The sequence below is a fragment of the Cervus elaphus genome, chromosome 9 (assembly GCF_910594005.1).
Source record: "Cervus elaphus chromosome 9, mCerEla1.1, whole genome shotgun sequence".
NCBI lineage: Eukaryota > Metazoa > Chordata > Mammalia > Artiodactyla > Cervidae > Cervus > Cervus elaphus.
Genome location: NC_057823.1, coordinates 16,177,384 through 16,193,390, shown reverse-complemented (window position 1 = coordinate 16,193,390; position 16,007 = coordinate 16,177,384). Strand labels below are relative to the sequence as shown.

At 41.4% G+C, this 16,007-nt stretch overlaps 1 protein-coding gene across 1 annotated transcript; it reads right to left on the bottom strand.

The window, feature by feature from the left end:
* Positions 1–526: 526 nt before the first annotated feature.
* ZNF317 (zinc finger protein 317) lies at positions 527–14,624 on the bottom strand. The gene is made up of 7 exons (XM_043911399.1): positions 14,443–14,624; positions 6,684–6,802; positions 5,906–6,048; positions 5,355–5,481; positions 4,806–4,901; positions 4,239–4,321; positions 527–3,749 (listed from the first exon to the last, which is right to left on the bottom strand). Exons 1-7 carry the CDS (start codon positions 14,460–14,462, stop codon positions 2,430–2,432), a joined length of 1,908 nt encoding a protein of 635 aa, XP_043767334.1. The 5' UTR covers positions 14,463–14,624; the 3' UTR covers positions 527–2,429.
* Positions 14,625–16,007: the final 1,383 nt, after the last annotated feature.

Sequence of the window (16,007 nt, the reverse complement as noted above, 5' to 3'; positions counted from 1 at the left end):
TTATTGGCGGTACCTATTTCTTAGGGTTTCTGCAAAAACCAATATGCTTACTTCAACACAAGTTAAGAAATAATGCTTAAGCACATCAGAGACATGAAACACAATTTAAAAACTGGGGTACAAGGATTTTTGTTGTTTAGTCACCAAGTCACGTCTGACTCTTTTCCGACCCCATGGACTGTAACCTGCCAGGCTCCTCTGTCCATAAGATTTCCCAGGCAAGAATAATGAAGTGGGTTGCCACTTCCTTCCTCAAGGGATCTTCCTGACCCAGGGATGGAACCCAGGTCTCCTGCATTGCAGGTGGATTCTTTACCACTGAGCCACCAGGGATACCCTTAAGGATTTTTAAAAACCCAAATCCAACAATTATAAACAGATTATACCCACATGTATAGCAGCAGCTATCCAACCCCACTAATGACCTGAGGCATGGGTACAGACAACATCCAAACTGGTACAGTAGAACATTCCAACCACCAATAAAATAATTAAATAGGTTAAACAATGAAATATCCAAAGCAGCTTAAACCAATAACCAGTTTTATTTTTTCTCATGTAATAGTAAGTCTGGAAATAACAAATCCAGGGCTAGTGCAGACACTCAAAGAGGCCACCGAGGAAGCCAAGATTATTGTGATTTTTCTGCAGTAAACTGCCCCACCCCTTTTGCTTAGCCAGTGGCTTGCATCTTCATGGTCATAACATGGATCTTTAACACTAGGTACTGGATCTCTTCTCAAGGTGTGAAGTAAGGGGAAGAATAAGGGGAAAGAAAATGTAGAGAAGAATCCAGGTAAGACAGACCCTTTTTCAAGTGCTTTCTCACAGCCTGTATTGTGGCATCTGCTTTTTTGTCAATGGCCAGGCTGTGGACATGGACTCTACTAGTTGCAGGAAAACCTGTAAGAGATTTTCTAAAATAGCATACCTTACTAATCAGAACTTGGATCTTTCTGATACGAAAGAAAAAGATACTGAAGATGCAACTACAAGTTTAGGTTACTTGTGGCTGGACAGGAGGCCAAAAACATTCCAAAGGACCAATTTGATGAACACATCCTGCTCTGATCACAACTTATTTGAATTAGATATTTGTAACAAACAGGTACTAAAAATACCCACATGTTACACAGCACATGACACTAGTCTTAAAAAAACAAAACAAAAAAAACCCACTGTTCAAAGTAAGTTGTCCAAAACGAAATGAACACATATCACAAATGAAATTATAGTAGAATTACTATGTACAAACCTTCTGTGATGTGGCGTGAGGGTTATTTGCAAGAGCATAACCTTAAAATTAAAGACTGAAAAATTAATGAGCTGGGGTCCATTTCGTGATAGAAGACTGACTGATAAGTGTAATTCCACACATACTGAGAAATCCTACTGGGGAGAGAACTCTCATACACACAGGTGAGAGGGCTGTGGATGAAACTCCACAGAGGGATTGTCTGCAATGTGGGTTCTCATGTGATTCCTAAAAGAATTACACTGAGTATAGTTTTGAAGCTGTAAATAGAAATTTCTCAGAATGTGAGTACCCACGTGTTTCACAAAAACATGAGGAACTGTTGGTTAAAATTTCTCAACTGTAGCAATACTGACATACTGGGGCACATGCTTTCTCCCTCTTGAGGAAAGCCCCTGTGCATTGTAGGATATTTAGCAGTATCCTTGGTGTGTTTCAAAACATGCCAATGGCAACCCCCCTCCACTTTTAAAGACCAACTATGTCTCTAGACTTTGCCAAATGCCCCTCAGGGAGCAAAGTTATCCCCACTGCTGTAGATAAAGAACTGGCAATTTTTTTTCTGTAAAGGGCCAGACAGTTGAGTATTTTAGGCTTTGTGGGCCAAAAGTGGTCTCCATCACATATTTTTCTTCTTTAGAAACACAACCACTATTCTAAACTTGCCAGCTGCATAAAAGCAGACAGCTGGCTATAGCTTGCCAACCTGTTACTGGCTTCCCCATGGTCCTTATTTCATAGATTTTTCTCTTTAGTGTGATTTCTCTCATGAGGGATACAATCATACCAGGAAAGGTTTGTCCAGTCATGGAATTTACAGAGATCCTCCAAGATGAGCTTGTTCTTGTGCCCAGAAGGTATGAGGTGGTACTAAAGTCATTCTGACATTAAATACCAGGTTAGGGGTTCCCTCTCCAAGTTCTCCTGTTTGTTGAGAGCTACATGTAAACTGATGGCTTCCTCATACCTCAGATACACGTTTTCTCACCCACTGTGAGTTCTCACATAGTTCCAATGCGACGTGGAAAAACCCAAGTCTTTCCCCAGTTATTATACGAACTGGATTTCTCCCAAGGTAACAGTGAGATGAGTTCCTCAAAGCTTTCTGCCTTCCTGACACCTGTCAGGTTCCCTGCCAATCTGAGTTCTCATGTTTTTCTTTAAAAAAGATGTGTCATTGAAGTCTTTTCCACACCGATGACACAAAGAGCTTCTCACCCCGGTGAGTTTTCACATGGCTCCTGAGGGACGAATGGTCACTGAAGGCTTTCCCGCAGGCCAGGCACTCATAAGGCTTCTCCCCAGTGTGTATCCTCCTGTGCACATTGAGGTTTGAGCCAATGCTAAAGGCCTTCCCACAGTGGTCGCACTCATAAGGCTTCTCTCCTGTGTGACTTCTCATGTGTGTCTTGAGGGTCGACTGGTTTCTGAAGGCTTTCCCACACTGTCTGCATTCAACACGCTTCTTCACAAGATGAATGCTCATATGCCTCCTCCGGGATAAATAGTCTCCGAAGACCTTCCCGCAGGCAGCACACTCGTAGCGTCTCTCTTGGGTGTGGATCTTCCTGTGCGCAGTTAGGTTGGAGCTCGCACTGAAGGCTTTCCCGCAGAGGTCGCATCCATACGGCTTCTCTCCAGTATGGGAATTCATGTGCGTCTTCAGGATGGACTGGTTCCTGAATGCCTTCCCGCACTGTCTGCACTCAACAGGCTTCTTTACAATGTGAATTCTCATGTGTTTCCTCCGGGACAGGAGGTCCCCGAAAGATTTCCCACACTCTTTACACTCATAGCTTTTCTCTACTGTGTGGTTCTTCTTGTGCAAGTTAAAGTTTGACTTCCACCGGAAGGCTTTTCCACACTGCGTGCACTCGTAGGGCTTCTCCCCGGTGTGATTCCTAACATGCTCTTTGAGATGGGAGGGGTGCTGGAAAGCCTTGCCACAATCATGACACTCGTAGGGTCTCTCCCCAGTGTGTGTTCTCCTGTGGGCAATGAGGTGGCAGCTCCGGCCATAAGCCTTCCCACACTCATCGCACTTGTAGGGCCGCTCCCCAGTGTGGACTCTCATGTGTATCTTCAGGGAGGAGAGGGTGCGGAAGGCGTTCCCACATTGACTGCAGTCGAAGGGCTTCTCTGTGAGGTGAGTTCTTGCGTGACTCCTGAGGGCTGAGGGATCATTGAAAGCCTTCCCGCAGGCACTGCACTCATAGGGCTTCTCCCCAGTATGTATTCTCCTGTGTCGTGTGAGGGAAGCACTTGTGGTGAAGGCTTTCTGGCACTGATGACATTCGTGCATCTTCCTCCCGTTGTAAATGCTCACGTGTTGAGTTACATGGGACCTGTTCCTGAAAGCCACCCCACAGTCCCGGAGGTGATATGGTCTCTTGCCAGTGTGCCTTCCCATCTGCTGAGTGAGATGAGCGCCTATGCTGAAGACGTCAAACAGGTTAGTGTATTCCGTGGACTTCTCTCCAAGCTGACTGCTTTCCTGTTGATGGAAAGGGAGCATGGACTAAGGCATTTCCCATGTTTGTTACATTCCTAAGATTATCCCCACATAAACTGGTATAAGTAGAAGCACATTGTAATTACTAATGATATCATAATCTGCAAAGCAAAGTGTCGCTTCTGCCCTGTATGGACTCCATCAAAAAAGAAAACAAATGAATACCATGTGTGTAACTTTCACAAAGCTTCTTGCATATGTACTTTGTTAACTGTTTAAAACTAAATTAAGCCAACACTCGACATCTGAGATGTAGTTATAGAAATAATTACTCAATAGAACTTTAAGAAAAGTCTGGGGCCAAATTCAGGGTTTTCCCCAAACTGGTAATATTATCTCTATCACTGTTTGCTCTTGGGAGTGGTTGAGGGGTGTGGGGGACCCGCCTGGTTTTGAGAAGCCTTTCTAACTCAGGCTGCCCCTGTCCTCTCCCAATATGGACGATTCAGAATTATTCCAAGGAAATCTTACCACTGTCACACCATTAGATGTTTCCTTCCCAAAAATATCTTCCATAAGAATTGACCATTTGGTTTGAGATGGCGTCACCCAATCTGAAACAAATTGGAAAAATGTCAACCTGCTGGTGAAGGAAAATGGTGGGATGATGGTGACAAAAACAGAGGTGGCTTTCTTTGCAGATACAAACCATAAAGAAGGAAAGGGAAAGTGAAGGGGGAGAACACACATAAGTAAAAAGGACCGAGAAATCCGAACATGTGAGACATTTGGCAATGAAGGGGGTAGAAATTTAAGTTGACTCACTAAGAATTAACTCTTCAAATACTGACACTGATTATGCTATTAAGAGTATGACCAGGAATGTTGAGGAGAAAGAATAGGACAAAGAGCCCACATGGCCACCTCAAATTTAAAGATGAAGGGACACCGAAACCAAAAGACTTTTGAGAGGATGGAGGTGCAGTGAAAGAGAAAGTGCATTTTCAACCTGGGTGAGGTTTCCCGAGGAAACCCCACTCATCCCTATCGCGGGCAAGTGCAGATTCTCAGCAGCACTTGTGTCTGCCTGGCACTTACCGGGACAAGGGCCTAGGTGAAGCTCCCGATCCTCTGTCCTCAGCTCCTCTTCTTGCTCCAAGTGGGAGATGAGGCTGGGTTTGCCCACCTGGCACCCTACTCACGGGGAAAGACATATGTTGAGGGAGGATCGTGCAGAGGACCACCCCTTCCAATACTCTGGTGTCAGTGTTTTGGTCTTCAATGTTCTGAGGATGGACAAGTCTGACTTAGGAGCAGCAAAATGGTGGTGCCACATTTCTAAGGAACACAGTGAAAGGCTTTCATAAAACACAAAACCCCAAATATTCCCACACATTGTGCCCTTCAAAAGAATAAGGATTTCTTAACTCAGAAAACTATGCCCAAGCTCAGACACACATAACCTCCAAGGTCAATGCAGTGGACAGATCTCAATATCCAAAGGGAGATACCACTAGGGCAGGGACCAGGTCAACTTGTTCATAACTGTATTCTAAATCCCCACACAGTTCCTGAGTCACAGCAAGCACTTGTAAAAAGGACATTTGAATCATGAATGAACAAATGAAGAAATGACACCAGCCTTACCCACTGAGGCAAGGTTGCTATAGTTCTCCAGCATCACATCTTTGTACAGTTTTCTCTGAGTAGAGTCCAGCAAGGGCCACTCCTTCTCAGTGAAGTCTACAGCAACATCCTGGAAAGTTACTGATTCCTGAAACCACACACATTTGGGGTCAGTGAGAATCCAGCCTGTGTTAAAAAAGATGGCTGAGGATAAAGACTATGTGTAAGAGACTCGAAACACAGGATTTTCAATAATGGGCTCTGGGGTCTAAACATTTACTTTAGAAGACAGTCCTCAGATGTCTTCTCTTCCTTATGAGATAATTTCATCCTATCGCATGGTTTCAAATGCAACTCTGAAATGGGATCAAACCTCCTTTCACTTTTAGCCTGGCCTGAGAGCTTTGTGCTGTATGATAAAAAAACAACCTGTTACATGGCATTTTCCCTAACATCCCTGATACCAGCCTCACAACCTTCTCTGGCTCTTTCTCTTGCACTCTGATCAGGTATCCATCAGCCTAGATGAAGACCCTCCCCCACCTTCAGGGGTCTTAAAGAACTTGGTATACCTGAGGTGGTTCAACACTGGTTGATGTATGAGGCTCCAGGCCATTGCATGCAAACAGGTCCACATCCTGGGGACAGGAATGGTCTTTTGAAGAAAGAGGACTTTCTGACTCATGGATATAGGCAGGCTCCTGGTTGGGCATAGCTAGAGAAGAGAGAACCTATGAGGATTAAAGCCCACCTGACACTTGTAAATGAGGAAATGATCCCATACTAATAATGTGTGTGTGCAGTGCATATGCCCCAATCACAATCTCACACACACACACACACACACACACACAAATTGTATAACAAGCCAGAGCAGCCCTGTTCCACTTAAGGACAGGAAAAAGGGTGGTGGGCCTACAGAGCCATAAAGAAAATGACACACATTCTCAAAAAATAAAAAGACAGAAACTAATATACATTCTCAAAAAAAAAAAAAGAAAATGATATACATTCTCAATTTATGAGTGAAGAAATGAAAGCTCTAAGAGATGGAGCTATTACTTTGCTCAGATTTATCAAAATAATAAATGGGTTATCAATTACCTATAGCCTTCCTTACTCACCAACTACAAACACTCCCTGCCTCACCCAAACTCACAAAGACCCTGAATCAGACACAGTTGCTAGGGAAGCTCTCAGGACTTTGCCCCACCCACTTCAGTTCATGTATCCTCCACCACTTTTGACCTGGCAGTCTTCCCACCAGCTGTGCACATCCTTGCCCTCAGTGAAGTGGCAGGAGCCACGGAAGCTTGATTTCTGAGGGTATTCAACACCCAAAGAACTTACCACATGTGGGAACCAGGCCAAGAGCTGCCATCTTGCGAGAATGACAGTAAATCTGCCTGAACAGCAGGGCTGGGAGCAGGAAGCTACTTTCTCTCTCATGGGCCTCCTGTAGCAGACATCTGCAGGATATGAGAGAAAGACTACTATACTAGGTGCAGCCAAAGGTTTTCTGTCTCTCCCGTTCACACGACAATTCTGACTTGTTTTTCAGCATTTCCTCTTTTGAGCAGCAAGTTCTGTCTCATCCTGGGTCTTAATCTTGCTTAGGTAAAACCTTCAGGCAATATGGTGGAGGCCCTGGACCCACCTCAACTAAGATTCAGAGTCACTCTCTCAAGTAATGTGTCACCAATTGTTACTCAGTCACTAAGCCATGTCCAACTCTTTGCAACTCATCGACTGTAGCCCACCAGGCTCCGCTGTTCATGAAATTTCCCAGGCAAGAATACTGGAGTGGTTGCCAATTCCTACTCCAGGGGACTGTCCCAATGCAGGGATCAAACCTGCATCTCCTGCTTGGCAAGCAGATTCTTTACCACAGAGCCACATGAGAAGTCCATGTCACCAATTACAATTATGCTAAACTCTGTCACTCACTAAACACTTAGGCTCCAGACTTCTTCAAGGCTCATCCTGGCTTACGATGGTTCAAGTAACCATGAGGAGGGTCCATCTAGGATCATGTGTTCTGATCTCTAATGCCTTTTGGCCCCATACTCTATGTCAACATACACAATTGTGGGCTATAGCTCAGGGCTTGTCATCACTAGAATCAGGTCACCTCACTAACAATGATTCAAAAATTTGCTCTCTGGACAAAATCTCTTACACAATGTATACCTTGCTAGACAAGAAGTGCCAGGAAAACAAAGATTTTTCACTTCTTTGTTTTGTTCACTGCTGCAGTGTCTGAAGGGCTTCCCAGGTGGCTCAGTGGGTAAAAGAACCCACTTGCCAATGCAGGAGACATAAGAGATGCAGGTTCGATTCCTGGGTCAGGAAGATCCCCTGGAGAAGGAAATGGCAACCCACTCTCCAGTATTCTTGTCTGGAAAATCCAATGGACAGAGAAGCCTGGCGGGCTACAGTCTATGGGGTCACAAAGAGTTGGACATGACTAAGTGACTGAGTATGCAGTGTCTGGAACAGTACCTCAAATAATAAACAGGTTTAAAGAGTGTGAAAGAATGAATGGTGACAAATAAGCTGACCCACATTTCTCTTCATACTGAGAAGACATCCCTGGCCCTGGGGTCTTGGGAAGATCACAAGGGATGGAACGTGGAGGGGAGGGGGATCCTGTTCAGGTCCTATGAGATGTATGTTGACATGGCCATGTGGCTTAGGCATGCCTTGGCCCTCACTGTTCACCACCATCTGCAATATGGGGCAAGGTAGACAAGTGGTTCAAGCCTGGATGGAGAAAGCACTCACATCAATTTCAAACCTGTGGGATGTTTTCAAAGTCTCATGGTAATGTAAACTAGAGACCAAAGCAAAGTTCTGGAGTATTTCTCATCTGAGCAACTATACCACTAGAACTAGAATTGGTGACCCTGGATACAGATTTCAGCATCACACAAGCACAGAGTAAATGCCACCATGTATTCTGCATGCTCACATGCATTTCTACCTCACCCTCATCTCACCCCTGCTCCTCACAATTACAGAAGACCCACCTTCATCGGTTTTTCAGTCCAAAACACATTTTATCCTTTACAATCATTCTATTATGATTTCTCCTTTTGTGGCCATAATTCCTCCAATATTTGATTTAAAATCCCCACATTCAATTTTGTAATACAACCCAAAGATACTCAGAATTTGCAGGTGGAAATACTATAGAGAGAATATTTCTGTTACTTTTATTGAGTGGTATTTCTGCCCCTGCTAGAACTGTTTCTACCAGTTATTCCTGTAGGCCCAAAGAAACAATAGTTGTGAGAACACTGTAAGCCATTTTTTTTTTACTCCAGAAGTGTGTTACACTCATAAATTAACATCTCTATACTCCACTAATGGGCTTCCCAGGTGGCTCAGAGGTTAAAGCATCTGCCTGCAATGCAGGAGACCTGGGTTCAATCCCTGGGTCGGGAAGATCCCCTGGAGAAGGAAATGGCAACCCACTCCAGTATTCTTGCCTGGAGAATCCCATGGACGGAGGAGCCTGGTGGGCTACAATCCACAGGGTCGCAAAGAGTCGGACACGACTGAGCGACTTCACTTCACTTCTTCACTTCACTTCATACTTCACTATCTGTAGGCTTTCAACCAACCAGATGAAATGTACCAGGGGATAAAAGGACAGATTAATACTTCTGTTTCCAACAGGCAATCTACATATACTGCTTAAATCTTCCATTCAAAACTATTTTAAGTGCAATACAAAATAAACACAGGTATGTTTTAAAATCATTCACATGCTGATAATAAATATGCAGAAATTTTAAAATGTGCAATTTCTAAAAAGACAATAACAATTGTTAAAATAAAGGCAAAATGTTGAAATAAAGAGTTTCATCAGATTATACAGTCCCCCTCTCAAAAAAACCCCCTGTTTTTCAAAGTGTGGTCCTCAAGCCAGCTGCATAAACATCACCTAGAGAACTTTAATAATTCTGATGCCCAGTTCATATCCAAGCCCAATTAAAGGAGAGTTCTGAAGTAGACTGATGAATCTATCTTATTAATAACAAGCACTATAGGTGATTTTTACACAGCTTAAATTTAAAAACCACTTCTAGAGAATACACATGGGGGCACACAGGTAAGAGATGATAAGCATAAAGAGCCATGGGGGACAAGGGGAAGATGGCTGAACTGATTCTAAATAGAATTCTAAAAGGAGAAGGAAGGAGTCCAGGCAATTATTGCAAAACACAGTAGCTGTGAATTTCTCACTTCAGAAGGCAAATATAAAGAGACTGAAGATAAAAACAGATGAGAGTTAGATACAATTAAACTTAACCAGAGAACACCAATAGCAAAAGAATATCTGAACAGCAGCCAGGGAGGAAAAAAGCACAGGTTACCTTTAAAGAAAAGGTTCTTAAACTTCAGGTTGCATCTCAATCACCTGGAGAGCTTGTTAAAACACACTGGAAATGTATTTTAAAAAACTCACATTGCTAGGCCCCAGCTCCAGTTTTTTACTCTGAAGATATGGGGTGTAAAATGCAAGAATATGCATTTCTAACAACTTCCCAGGTGATGCTGATGCTGTTGGTCTGAAGAACACACTTTAAGAATCATTGCTTTAAAAAAATTAAACATTAGGCTGACACCTGACTTCTGGTCAGCAACAATGGGAGCCAGAAGATAGTGGAACATCTTCATGGCTCTGGAATATACTTTAAAAATCAAAATGTCCATTAAGATAGCAAAATAACAGCCTATTTGAACTTGCCACTCACAGAAAAGAGAAATTCTAAAATAAATATTTTAGGGAGAAAAGAAAATTCAAGGAAGCAAAGACTGTTAAGAACTTACACCAAAGGGTCTAAGAGTCAAAGAAAGAACACAATGAGGAAAATGTGTGGGTATAATGAAACTAAACATGACTATACACAATAATCTCTTTCAAGTTTAAAAAAAAAAAAGACAGAATTAGAATGCATGATCAGTGACATCCCTGATGGTCCAGTGGCTAAAATTCTGCTCACAATGCAAGGGGCCCAGGTTCAATCCCTGGTCAGGGAACTTGACCCTGCATGCCACAAAATAAAGATGAATACTGAAGATCTTGTTTGCCACAACTAAGACCAGGCACAACCAAATAATTAAATAAATATTTAAAAAATAATAATAAAATGGATGATCACAAAACCATGTAAACCAGAAGAGTGATAAAGTATCAAAAATCTAAATTTCATGAACGAACAAGGATAAGAATTCTCCAAGACAACTACTAAGATAATACACATAAATAAATTCTATCTATCTATATATATAAATACATAGGTAAATTCAAAACATGCAGAGAAAAATGTGGAGTGAACAAAATTCTCAAATCAAAAGAAGCAAGAGGGTGGAAAAAAAAAAAAGATGCTATAAAAAAGTTGACCAAACGCTTCAACTACAGTAAAGAGATTCTCAAAATGGAGTAAAAACAATCCAGTTATATGGTGTTTGCAAGAACATCTAAAAAATAAGGATATAGCAAGAATGGAAATATAAAGAACATATACAAGGTAAATGGGCTTCCCTTGTGGCTCACCTGGTAAAGAATCTGCATACAATGCGGGTAGACCTGGGTTCAATCCCTGGGTTGGGAAGATCCCCTGGGGAAGGGAAAGGCCACCCACTCCAGTATTCTGGCCTGGAAAATTCCATGGACTATATCCATGGGGTCGCAAAGAGTCGGACATGACTGAGTGACTTTCACTTCACATACAAGGTAAATGCTTTTTTAAAAATCTGGTTTAAATATTTTAATACCAGAATGAATTAAAGCAAAAAGGCTAAGAGTGAAAACTGAGGAAACTGCATAATGAAAAAAGGTATAACCCCAGAAAAAGCAATATACAGTTTTAGCTATATACTATATATGTTTTTGCCTCAAAAGTACTGGGGGGTGAGTGGGAAGGGAGGGGGGGCTCTCTAATGAGAATAGACAAAGCCACTACCAGAGCTCTCAATACGTTCAAGCAGACAACTCAATAACTATATGTAGACTGCACAAGATGAAATAGTATTTCCTAACTATAAAATCCAACCACACATGGGGTACAATGTGTGTCTCAGAAAATGCCATCAATCTGACTACAATGTAAGTTAGCAAACAATAACCAAAAGATAACCAGAAAAAGGTCACAGAAATTGAAACTAAAAGTCCTAAATAACTTTCATGTTAAAGAAGTCATAGTATTTGATAATACTTAGAAGTGAAATACAATAGAATATTCACTACAGTCCTTTGGGACATGCAGGTATCCAATGTAAGAAACTGTAAAGAAACGTGCCAAGAAAGTAAAAGAAGAAAATTATGAAGAACACAAAGTTATGAAATAGAAAATATACATATTATAAAGTGATTCAATCAAGCCAAAAGTTTTAAGAGAAAAACAAAATTGACACAATTCTGACAGGATTTATCTAAAATAAAGGAAAGAACATATAAAAATGAGAATGAAAAACTGGTAACATTACACATGTATCAAGCATTAAAAACACAGTAAGAGATGACTTCATGTGAAACAGATGGGGAAATGATGGAAACAGTGACAGACTTAATTTTGGGGGGCTCCCAAATCACTGCAGATGGTGACTGCAGCCATGAAATGAAAAGACACTTGCTCCTTGGAAAAAGAGCTATGACCAAACTAGACTGCATATTAAAAAGCAGAGACAACACTTTACCAACAAAGATCTGTCTAGTCAAAGCTATGGTTTTTCCAGTAGTCACGTACGGTTGTAAGAGTTGCACCATAAAGAAAGCTGAGTGCTGAAGAATTGATGCTTTTGAACTGTGGTATTGGAGAAGACTCTTGAGAGTTCCTTGGACTGCAAAGAGATCCAACCAGTCCATCCTAAAGATCAGTCCTGGGTGTTCATTGGAAGGACTGATGTTGAAGCTGAAACTCCAATACTTTGGCCACCTGATGCAAAGAACTGACTCATTTGAAAAGACCCTGGTGCTGGGAAAGATTGAGGGCAGGAGAAGAAGGGGACGACAGAGGATGAGATGGTTGGATGGCATCACCAACTCAATGGACATGAGTTTGAGTATACTCCAAGTGATGGACAGGGAGGCCTGGCGTGCTGCAGTCCATGGGGTCGCAAAGAGTCAGACATGACTGAATGACTGAACTGAACTCAAGAGCATATTTTAACAATTTTGATTATACAATTTAGTTTTAGATGGAATGAATAAGTTTCTAAAGAAATTTTATTTACCATAATGAAACAGAGAACTTGGATGCCCTTTGACTCTTAGAGAAGTGAAACAACAGCTTTAGAAAAAATAAAAATCTCCAGTCCCCAATGGTTTTTCCTGGTACAATTCCCTTTTAAGGAAAAAGTGATTCTACTCTGAGGTAAAATATTCCAGAGTTTAGAAAAAAAGAGAGAACAACCCCACCCCATTTTATGAGGCTGGCATAAATCTGAAACAGAAAAGGAAAATTAGAAGGCAATTTCACTCAAATGTAGATTGGTTTAAATCTGTAATTGGTTTAATACCATTATCAGGTAAATAAAATAATCATATTTTTCACTTATTCATTTAAAGCACAGACAGAACTAGAACCTACACATCAGGCATAGTTTGAGATGACTGAAATACATCAACATATCAAAGTAGATGCTGGAAAAGAAAAATCACTCTTACCAGACAAAAAAACTCTTAGATTAGAAAAAAGGCGCTTCCTTTACCTAATACTATTCAAAAAAAAAAAAAAAAAAAACCCTTCAGCTAACACTCAAGTTAATTCCCCTTAAGGTCAGAAGGAAAACAGGATTGCCTCAAGTTGGCTTTTCGAACTCCATTCAATGCTACTAGAAGTCCAGCAAAGAAAGTAAATAATAGAAATAAATTTGTGATACGAAAGAAAAACATAAATATACATCAGTACTTTCCAAGGAATAAAACTAACAATAACAAAAACCATTATATCTTTCTTGCTGATACTCATAAAACTTCATTGAAAAGCATTATAGAAGATGAAACCAGTTAACTGTAAAATTCAATGGCATAATAATGCCAATATTCCCCAAATGTATACACACGCACAGGTGTGTGTGTGTGTGTGTCTATATATATATATATATGTATGTATGTGAGTGTGTGTGTGTATATATATACACATAAAAAAAACACAATTTGCAAATAAAACCACAGTATCTGGAACTTTGTAAACTGACTAAAATTTAAGTCACTATGTATTTAAGAAAGAATGGTGGGCGTATGTCTCTGAAAATACTTGGGTGCATGTAATTCATCATAAGTAATTACGAAAATTAGGAAATACATTTTTAAGAAAACATATAAGCAGTAAAATCCAGGAAGAAAATCATGGAGAAGCAGGTGCATCCAGTTCATAAGAATACAGGTTTCTGAGTTTTCATAATCTTATTTTTCTTGTCTTAGTTTGAGGATTCACTTTATTCTTCTTTTAATTTTGTGTGTTTTCATACTTTGGGGGGGACATATATATCCTATATTCTAATAAAAAAATTATTCGAAGGGAAAATAGAAAGCACCAAATAAGACGGCAAAAGTCAATGCCAAATATTAGTAATCACATTAAATATTAATAGACTAATTCGCAAGTTAAACAACAACGTTGAAGTGCATTTTTAAATCTAGTTATAGACTATTTACACGACAGTCAACTAAAGTAACAGAAAAGTTTAAGTGTAAAAAAGCATTCAAGACAAATGTTAACTGAAAGAAAACCGGTGTACGCCTATTAATATTAGACAAAAATGAGCACAAAGTAAAAGGTAGGTAGTTTATCCTTGAGTCTCCAATTTCTGACACACATATCCGCCTCAATAACGGTCCTGAACTCACCTGGAATGGGCTTTTCTGCCCTCACCCCAAGATGTCAGTTTTTTTGGACCACATCACTGGTGCCTCACCCTGGTCCTAAACTTCGTCACCAGCACTTCATAACGCTTATCACAGGGTCTAAAACACACTCCTGCCTGGCTTCCCGGTCCCAGGTCCTGTCCCCTGTTACCTCTGCCGGCTTTTGGGGCCTCCCGGGTTTTCTCGAAGGCCAGGAGTAAAGGGTTAAGTGAGGAAAGCGGGACTTACATCACCGACAGTAGAATCATGGGACGCAAAGGTCACGGAAGTAGCGGCTGAAGGGATGACAAGTTCATACGGAAAGTCCGATCGGCCGCGGGGACCAAGCACTTGTAAGAAGCCACGGTGGACCACTCCTCTTCCCATGTGTATAGCAGCACTCTCCTCCCAAGAGTAATGGCTTCCGCTTCACTTCCGCCTTCTAAGTGTCGCGGGACTGCAAAACTGGACGCGAACAAGGAAGCACAGAGCGTAAAGGATTCTGGGAAATGTAGTTTGGGAATTAAAGCGGGCCTGAGGGGGTTTCCTAGGTGTAATCTATGAACCAGGCACGTTTTCTCTAACGTATAATTGCTCAATCCCTTGGTAATTAGTTTCAGGCCTCTTTTCGTCCTATAATGTCTATGTTAGCACTGAATCTTACCATTTTAAGTAAACAGTGCTTTCAATAGATACATTAAAATGCCACAAATCAAACTCTTGACTTCATCTTGTCAACATCGAATAATAGCAACCCCATCTTTCCACATTTCCATTATAAACTTGACCACAGGCTGAACTCTTCTTTCTCCAACAGGGAATGCTCAGTTCTACCTTGACCATCAGCCATGAATCTTACTGCTTTGCAAGAAATATTTTTCCTGTTTCTGAGTCAAAAAAGGTCACAGCAGCTCTTGAAACCGAGCAGGATCCATCGCATCCTGTTGCTCTCGTCTCCTGGCTTCAGTCTTTCCCAGCATCAGGGTCTTTTCCCATGAGTCGATTCTTCCAATCAGGTGGTCAGAGTTGTTGGAGCTTCAGCTTCAGCATCAGTCCTTCCATTAATGTTCACGGTTGATTTCCTTTAGGATTGACAGATTTGATCTCCTTGCTGTCCGAGGGACTCAAAAAAGTCTTCTCCAGTACCACAGTTTGAGAGCATCAATTCTTTGGCCCTCAGCACTCACATCTGTGCAGCTTCCCTGGTGGTTCAGAGGGCAAAGAATCTGCCTGCAATGCAGGAGACCCAGGTTCAATACCCCAGTCAGAAAGATACTCTGGAGAAGGAAATGGGAACCCACTCCAGAACTTGGCTGGAGAATCACATGGACAGAGGAGTCTGGTGGGCTACAGTCCCTGGGGTCACAGACAGTTGGGCAGGACTGAGGAACTAACACTTTCACTTCCATTTTCTCACAGCCTTACATGACTAGTGGAAAAACCAGCTTTGACTATACGGACCTTTGTTGACAAACTGATGGCTCTACTTTTTAATATCCCTCTATGTTGTAAGCAAGAATCCCTTAGAAGAAATTGAGTAGCCATCATAGTCAACAAGAGTCTGAAATGCAGTACTTGAATGCAATCTCAAAAACGACTGAATGATATTTGTTCGTTTCCAAGGCAAACCATTCAATATCACAGTAATCCAAGTCTATGCCCCAACCAGTTACACTGAAGAAGCTGAGGTTGAACGGTTCTATGAAGACCTACAAGACCTTCTAGAACTAACACCCAAAAAAGATGTCCTTTTCGTAATAGGGGACTGGAATGCAAAAGTAGGAAGTCAAGAAACACCTGGAGTAGCAGGCAAA